This window comes from Chiloscyllium punctatum, chromosome 49, assembly GCF_047496795.1.
Source record: "Chiloscyllium punctatum isolate Juve2018m chromosome 49, sChiPun1.3, whole genome shotgun sequence".
Lineage (NCBI taxonomy): Eukaryota > Metazoa > Chordata > Chondrichthyes > Orectolobiformes > Hemiscylliidae > Chiloscyllium > Chiloscyllium punctatum.
The window spans coordinates 40,487,111-40,495,727 of record NC_092787.1 but is presented as its reverse complement, the minus strand read 5'-3'; the positions used below and the strand labels follow the sequence as shown (position 1 = coordinate 40,495,727).

General features: G+C 44.7%; 1 protein-coding gene across 7 annotated transcripts in view; it reads left to right on the top strand.

Annotated features, from left to right (window-relative positions):
* The first annotated feature begins 1,985 nt into the window (after positions 1 to 1,985).
* The window catches only part of LOC140469619 (glutamate receptor ionotropic, NMDA 1), a 177,533-nt gene continuing 170,901 nt past the window's right edge, over positions 1,986 to 8,617 (top strand). For all 7 annotated transcript variants that reach the window (XM_072566301.1, XM_072566302.1, XM_072566297.1 and 4 more), the window contains exon 1: positions 1,986 to 2,387. In XM_072566301.1, coding sequence (XP_072422402.1) covers positions 2,133 to 2,387 — 255 coding nt within the window. In that variant the 5' untranslated portion in view covers positions 1,986 to 2,132. The remainder of the gene's footprint in view (positions 2,388 to 8,617) is intronic.

Genomic DNA, 8,617 nt, shown 5'->3' with positions numbered 1-8,617 from the left:
TGATGTGCTTCACTGACCGAATATGATCAATGAAATCCAGGGCCACATCAGAGCTGGTAAAGGATACCTAGCTAAACTGAGATGGCAGTGAAAGTTGTCAAAGGAATCAAAAAGAAATGAGTCAATCCAGCATAGACATAAATAATGCAATCCTCAAGTGGAAAAACACCTACTGAAAGTAGTTCAGTACAATGACTAACTGAGGCCTGATTAGCTTAGTTGGCTGGATGGCTGGTCTGTGATGCTAACAGCTTGGGTTCAATTCCTGCACCAGGTGAAGTCACCATGAAGGACTCTGCTTCTCAATCTCTCTCCTCACCTAAGGCATGGTGATCCTTAGGTTAAACCACCACCTGTCATCTCTGTCTAATAAGAGAGCAGTCATATGGTTTGCCCTGGTAATATCATGATCCATCCAAACTACCAAGAGCAAAAAGCAGTTAGTTGTAGTAACAGGTGTGAGTGATAAAATCGAGGTGAAACAACAGCAAATCCAATTTTACTTTCACAGAATGGCCAAACCATTGTCACACCGAGCATTAAGAAACCATTCAAGGTACAAGTCATCTGTGCTGTCAAAAAGAACCAGCCCAGTGACAACTTGGGAGCTGCATTAAGTAGTTGCCACCTTGATTGTAATTCATGGAGAAGAATGATCAGGTAATGCCATCACAATCACAGAGACATACACACAATTGGAGAAGCTGTTCCTCATCTGCTGGGAGCGGACAAGGATGATACTAACTCATCACCTCCACATTCCACAGACCAACCATCTGACGCACAGGTGTACAATAACCCAGAAATGGAAATGGACCAATAACAGGTAACAAATGACGACATTTGAATAACACACTCGAGGAAAAAAAATCACCCAGATGAACTGCCAATGACTATGCACCATTCAGAGTCTATTATAATTTAAGTACTATATTTGCAATACTCATGCAAAGTCAGACAAGAAGAATAGACTGCAAATACATGAGAACAGTTGGACACTTAGCAGGTAACCTAACTATCTCAAAATGTAAAGGGTAAGGCATGAATTTTTTTTCTGTTTCTGTTTTTGAGAAAAGGTGTTTGGAATAAAATGCAATATTGTACCATTCTGTTTCATGGTTTGCCATTATTAAGTAACTCTTACCATGAGACATAGATTGGGGCATCCATTTTGTGGCTGGTTTCAATAAGTCACAGTCCAGGCTAGACTGTGAGAGACAGAGAGAGGGAGACAGTTGGGTTATACAGGAAAACATATGAATTTGAGGGGTAGCAAGAAAGGCCCTTGCTGGGAGGTAAAGTGGAGAGAGAGGAGGAAGGGGTGAGGAGAGAGGACCAGGTAGAGGGGTTCAAGGAGAGAATGGTAGGACTTGGAACAGGGAGAGTAAGAAGGATAGAGGGAGAAGGAGAGAGAGAAGAGGTAGAGAGGGAGAAAAGGGCAAGGAAAAATAAAGAGAGGGAGAGAGGGAGAGGGGGTGGGGAGAGATTCAGAGACAGGCAGGGAGAGAGGGATTGAATGATAGAAAAAGGAGAGTTTAAGAGGGGGAGGTTGGATAGAGGCAAAAAAGGAGGGAGATGGGGAGAAGAGAAACGAGGTTAGAGAGGGGTGATGGGGGAGGGAGAAAGAGGGAGGGAGCCAGGGAGAGATGGGGAGTGGGAGAGAGGGAAAGATAGAGAGGGAGGGTAAAAGGATTGGAAATCCTTGCAATCGACAATTCTCAGAATTTCATATGTTGCCTCAGGGCCCCAGCCGGGTATCTGCGGGATGGGTTTGTCATAGCAACCAGGCCCCCGAGGTGGGAAGCTGGGGACTGGGGAAAGATGCGGCCAATAACACAGGAGCTGGCAATGAGAAGCCGCAGGACCAATGAGAATAGGGAGTTCAGCAGCATCAGCACCAATGATACAGGAGCAGGCTACAGCATTGCAGTAAGCTCAGGCAGGGAGAGGGACACAGAGGGAGGAGGAGAGGGGAGGAGGGGGGGGGAAGAGAAGGACAAGGAACATCCATCCTCCATCCAGCAGCCGGCAGGGGGGTCACGCTCCTGTCCCCTGCTATCCCCTGCAGCCGGAGTGGCCAGAGGCTCCAGTGGCCGGGCAGGGAGATCCAGGAGCTCCGGCGCTGCAGCAGCATGGAGCGTCCGATCCGGCTGCTGCTCGGCTTCATCGCCGTGTTCCCCCTCCAGAGCCAAGCAGCGCCCAAAGTGGTGAACATCGGCGCGGTGCTGAGCACCAAGAAGACGGAGAATATCTTCAGGGAGGCGGTGGCGCAGGCGAACAGGAAACACGGAACCTACAAAATCCAACTGAATGCCACGGCGGTCACTCACAAACCCAACGCTATCCAGATGGCCCTGGCAGTGTGTGAAGACCTGATAAGCAGTCAGGTAAAGGTGGCAGTCTGCTCTCGCTATTGACTACCACTAACCAGAGTGTTAACTTGGACTGAGCATTCTGTAGCAACCTTATACTAACCTTGAAACCTTGAGTACTGAGCAGTAATATTTACTAGTCTTGACGAATGATTGGAAGCATTATTCAGTACGAAAACCAGCATCATTTACTAGTTTACTAGCATGATTTACTAGAATTGGCCGTGAACCAGCAGCATTTACTGGCACTGAGATTTAAGTCAGTTACCATTTACTCATGCCAGCTATTAAGCAGCACAATTTGACAGTTGGTGGTATTAGCTGTACTAATTACCAATTGGTACCATTTACTAACAGTGAGCACTAACTAAAAATGTTTACTTGTATTCTATTAACTGGCAGCACTTACTGGCACTGAGTAACAATCAGAAATACTTACTCCAGTCGTCAGTTTGTCAGCATGGACACTGATGAATTTGACATGACCAGATTCAGGGGATGTTTGAGAGATGTTGGGAGGGTGTGGGTCAGCAGCGAAGGAGAAAGATAATGCACTGGAGGAAAAAGCAATTCATTTAAATATGAGGAGTTAAAAACAAATTAAATGTAAAGAATTGGGAGCAAGAGACCCCAAATGGAATTAGGGTGACAAAAGAGAGTGTGAGTCAGGGAATGGGGCAGCTGAGTTATGGATAAGGAGGAATTTGTGGGAATATTGGAAAAATCAATGTTGAGGTGGGTTACAAAACATTGATCATGACAGAATGTGGCAGAGTGATTAAGGTAGAGACAGAAGGTGTGTGATGTGAAATTAGGTTAAAAGTTCTTGCTGATGCATGGGATGGACAAACTATGGGGAAGGAGAATTGAAAAGCAGGGATAGTGTTCTTCACTATCGATTTATTTAACATTGTGAAGGTCACTATCAGGTAAGTATTGACACTAAACCATTGAAGGAGCCATTAGGATAAGACCAAAAGTCATGTCAAACAAGTAAAGGTGCAGCTTAAAGGAGCATCGAGAGGTAGCCAGGCAGAGAGGTTTTGGAAGGGAATTCCAGAGACTGTCATCTTGTAACTGAAAACACATCAGCAGCAATGATGGATGAAAAGAATGGGGACACACTGATCTCCATCTTCACTGCATTGCCAACTTCCACCCTTACCTCAGCTTCTCTGTCTCTGAAAGTCTCAGCATTAAGTCCAGAATTAGATGAGCATAAGTATATTACAGAAGGAGAGAGTTAGGTAGAGGCCAGGGTATGCACAATTTAAAATTGAAAAATCAATATGTTGCCTATTGTAAATCTGATGGCACCGATGCAATAGCCAGGCAGCTTTAGAAATGATGTTTCAGTTGAGGGGAGGGTGAGTGCTCAGAGTAGAATAAAGAGGCTGGTATGGTGAGACTCTAATAGGACACTAAGGTAAAAACAATGACTGCAGATGCTGGAAACCAGATTCTGGATTAGTGGTGCTGGAAGAGCACAGCAGTTCAGGCAGCATCCAAATAGCTTCGAAATCGACGTTTCAGGCAAAAGCCCTTCATCAGGAAGGGCTTTTGCCCGAAACGTTGATTTCGAAGCTATTTGGATGCTGCCTGAACTGCTGTGCTCTTCCAGCACCACTAATCCAGAATCTAATAGGACACTGTCAAGTCTGATTGCTACTGAGTTAGTACGAAGAACGTTATCCCCATTCTAGCTTGCAAAGCTTAGGATACCTTTGAGCCATACCCTAAAGCTGCAATACTCACTCATATTTCTTTTCTTTTTTATATTGATATTTTCTTGATAATGTTTGCTCTTTTATGATAACCGTCTTATGTGCCAGGGAGCTGAAAGACTGGACTCTGCTCTCTGAGGAACCCTTCCTGTTCTGGGTACCTCTCTGGAGAAGTGTCTGGTACCTCATTGCTCCCTGTGGCTGAGAGCAGCTATTGAATTGGAAGCAGCCAGAGTCTGCCCACACTCTACTGCATGGAGAATGAATGCTCCCTGCAGCCAGACATATATTGCTAAGCCTCTTACTAACTACTGAACCTCCGCAGGCTTGCTGCTGGATGTTGTAAAGGTTTTTCGGCGCAGCGCAGAGTACAGGGGCTCTTCTGGCATGAAGGGCATTCACCAGATTAAAAGGAAGAAACAGAATATCCATCATCACTTCAGACTGTTCCAAACATTTTACAGCCAATATAGAATCATTGAGGCATAGTCACTGTGTAGGAATTGAAGCAGCCAAATTTGTGCACAGCAAGCTCCCACAAAGATCAATGTCATATGTCATGTTTGAGGGATGGTGGCTGAAGGACATTTATTGGTCAGGATACCTGAGGCACCTGATTCATGGGATCTTCTGCATCAATCTGTGATGGAAGATGGGATGTTGACTTAGCATCACATTTGAAGGACAGCAGTTTGGACAGTTGAGCACTGGACTACTCCCCAAGATTTCATGCTCACTTTCCCAGAATTAGGCTTCTTACACAGATATGTAGCAGCTTCCCATTGTGAAGATCAATAGGAGACAGAGACTCTTGCATTTCCATAGGTTTTGATTTACACCCTGGCATATGGTCATCACCAGGAATTCCAACATTTGTTGCCCATCCTAATTGCCATTGAACTGAGTGATTTCCTCAGCTATTTCAGACAGTTAACACATTGCTATGGATCTGGACTCATTTATAGGTCAGGTAGGGTGAGGATAGTAGATTTCCTTTTTTCAAAGACATTAATGATCCAGATGGGTTGGTACAATAATTGTTGATAGTTGTCATGGTCACCATGACTGAACTCAGCTTCCTGATTTGTTAAATGAACTCAAATTCCACCAGCTGCCTTGATGCAATTTGAAACCATGTCCTCATGGCTTCAGAGTGTGCCACTGGATGCCATTACCAATTTCCAACCATTGCCTATTCCCCCTTCCTGCACACCTTGTAAAACTTCAAAATGTCCCAAAGCACTTTACAGCCACTGAAGTACATTGGAGAGGCAGCCAAAATAACACATATGACTATCATGTGACCACCACAGGACCAAATAAATAGTAGCTGAATTAGGCCACTCAGGCTATCTAGTCTGCTCCACCATTCGATTGTGGCTCAACCCTGTTCTTCTGTCTTCTCCCTAAAACCTTTTATCTCCTTATTAACCAATAACCTATCTATCTCTGTCTTAAATACACTCAACGACTTGCCTTCCACAGCTCACTGTGGCTATGAGTTGCACAGATCACCCATTCCTCCTTATCTCATGTTTTACATGGTTGTTCTTTCATTCTGAGTCTGTGCCCTTGGGTCCTAGACTCTCCTCATAGTGGAAACATTTTCTCCACGTCTATTCTATTCAGGTCTTTCAGTTAGCTATAAGTTTCAATGAGATTCCTCCTCATCCTTTTAAACTCCAACAAGTACAGATCCAGATCTTCAACTTCTTTTCATATGACAAGCCCTTCATTCCCGGGATCATTCTTGCAAACTGCCTCTAAGGTCAGCACATCCTTCCTTATATATGGGTCTGGAACTGCTGACAATATTCCAAATGCAGTGTGACCAGAGTCTTATACAGCCTCAGCAATACATTTCTGCTCTTGTGTTCTAGCCCTGTTGAAATGAATGGTAACATTGCACACTTGCCTTCCTAACTGCCAATTGAACTTGCATGTTAACCTTAAGAGAATCCCAAACTAGGAGTCCTAAGACCCTTTGCTTCAAATTTCTGAAGCCTTTCCCCATTTAGATAATAGTATATGCCTCTATTCTTCCTACCCCTATTCTTCCGTGCACAATCTCACACTACCCCACATTGTATTCTATCTGCCACTTCTTTGCCCACTCTCCTGACCGTCCAAATCCTTCGACAGCTTCTCTACTTCCTCAGCATTACCTGTCCCTCCATCTATCTTTGTATCACACTGAGCAACAAGCCCTCAGTTACTTTGTTTAGGTCATTGATGTATAATGTGAATAGTTGTGATCCCAACACTGACTCCTGTAGAACTCCACTAGTCACTGGCTGCCATCCTCAAAAAAACCCCTTTATCCGCACTCTCTGCCTTCTGCCAGTTACCCTAATCCATTCCCATACCAAGCCTCTCATACCATGGGGGTCTTATCTTATTTAGCACCTTGTCAAAGCCTTTTAGAAATCCATATAGGTCACCTCCACTGCTGCCCTTTGTCTAACTTGTGCGTTACCTCCTCAAAGAATTCTAACAGCTTTGTCAGGCATGATCTCCCCTTACAAAACTATGCTGACTCAGTAGTATTTTTTTTATCAGAACCCCTGACAATCCTGTTTATTTTTTTTTTCTTTTTCTTTTATTTAACTCCCACGCTACCGCCTAACTGCGGTAGTGCTTATTTTTCCCCCAGCACCCATGGTGTGTGTGCAGGTGTGAGACACAAAGTGCACGAATCTTTATTCAATTTTCAGTAGTAGTTTACTATATGCTTCCAATTACTCACAATCCCATTGTAATTTAGATTGGATTACTTACAGTGTGGAAACAGGCCCTTCGGACTCAACAAGTCCACACGACCCGCCGAAGCACAACCCACCCAGACCCATTCCCCTACCCCTAACGCTACGGGCAATTTAGCATGGCCAATTCACCTAACCTGCACGTTTTTGGATTATGGGAGGAAACCAGCACAGACACAGGGAGAATGTGCAAACTCCACACAGTCAGTCATCTGAGGCAGGAATTGAACCCAGGTCTCTGGCGCTGTGAGGCAGCAGTACTAACCACTGTACCACCGTGCCGCCCACATTGTGCTTTAAGAAAATGTTGAATCATCCTTTGGCAGCTTATTGGATGCTTTTGCTGCAGAGTGTGTGCTGTAATGGCTGCATAAAAATCGTTGTGGCTGATTTTAAACACAAGGTGTTTCTCTTTGTCTCTTTGTTAAATGTGTTTAATTTATGCCTGCAGTATGGTAGTCCTTGGCAGGAGACAAGAAGGAAAAGTAGGCATGTTATTTTCTGGGACATCTTCAGTTTTTATATAAATAATAATCATGCAGCACTGCCATTGAAAGGTGGCAGGAGCTAGTTAGACTCAGCGTGTGTTTATAGGCTCAGCCCCCAGACTTCATTACAGATGAGAAATACAAGACCTTTTTGCAGCTTTCAGGAAACAAAGACAAATTGGCACCAGTTCGGGGCAGTGTTGAATAAACTCTGCCTTTTTTGACCTCCATGCCAGACATATTACAGTAGCTTGGAGCTATGCATACCTAGTTCCATGGCTTAAAGCAGATCTGATTGCCTCAGTTCAGTTTTACATTTGCAAATTGTATGATGCTATTTCTGGATTCTGCAGTATACTCAGACCTGCTCATGCTCTGAAATATTAAGTAAATGCTTTTCTAGGGGATCTAATGGTGTGGTGGTACTGTCTTTGGATGATGGGGGGGTGGGGATGGCATGGTGACTTGCTGGTTAGCACTGTTGCCTCACAGTGACAGGGATTCTGAACAGGCTGGGGCTGTTTTCCTTGGAGCGTTGGAGGCTGAGGGGTGACCTTATAGAGGTTTACAAAATTATGAGGGGCATGGATAGGATAAATAGACAAAGTCTTTTCCCTGGTGTCAGGGAGTCCAGAACTAGAGGGCATAGGTTTAGGGTGAGAGGGGAAGGATATAAAAGAGACCTAAGGGGCAACTTTTTTACGCAGAGGGTGGTACGAGTATGGAATGAGCTGCCAGAGGAAGTGGTGGAGGCTGGTACAATTACAACATTTCTAAGGCATTTGGATAGGTATGTGAATAGGAAGGGTTTGGAGGGATATGGGCCGGATGCTGGCAGTTGGGACTAGATTGGGTTGGGATGTCTGGTCGACATGGATGGGTTGGACCGAAGGGTCTGTTTCCATGCTGTACATCTCTATGACTATATGACCTGGGTTCGATTCTACCCTAGGGCAACTGTGTGGAGTTTGCACGTTCTCCCTGTGTTTGCGTGGGTTTCCTCTGGGTGCTCTGGTTTCCTCCCACAGTCCAATTATGTGCAGGTTAACTATGGGTTGACTATGGGAAATGCAGGGTTACAGGGATAGGGGAGGGGGTGATGCTGGGTGGGATGCTCCACAGAGGGTCAATGTAGAATCGATGGGCCAAAAAGTCTGCTTCCACATTGTAGGGATTGAATGATTCAGTAATAGAGTGCCCCAGACCTAAGTCCTGGCAACATTGTTTTGAACGACACATTGGCAGTTCATGAAATTTAAATTTAATTAAAA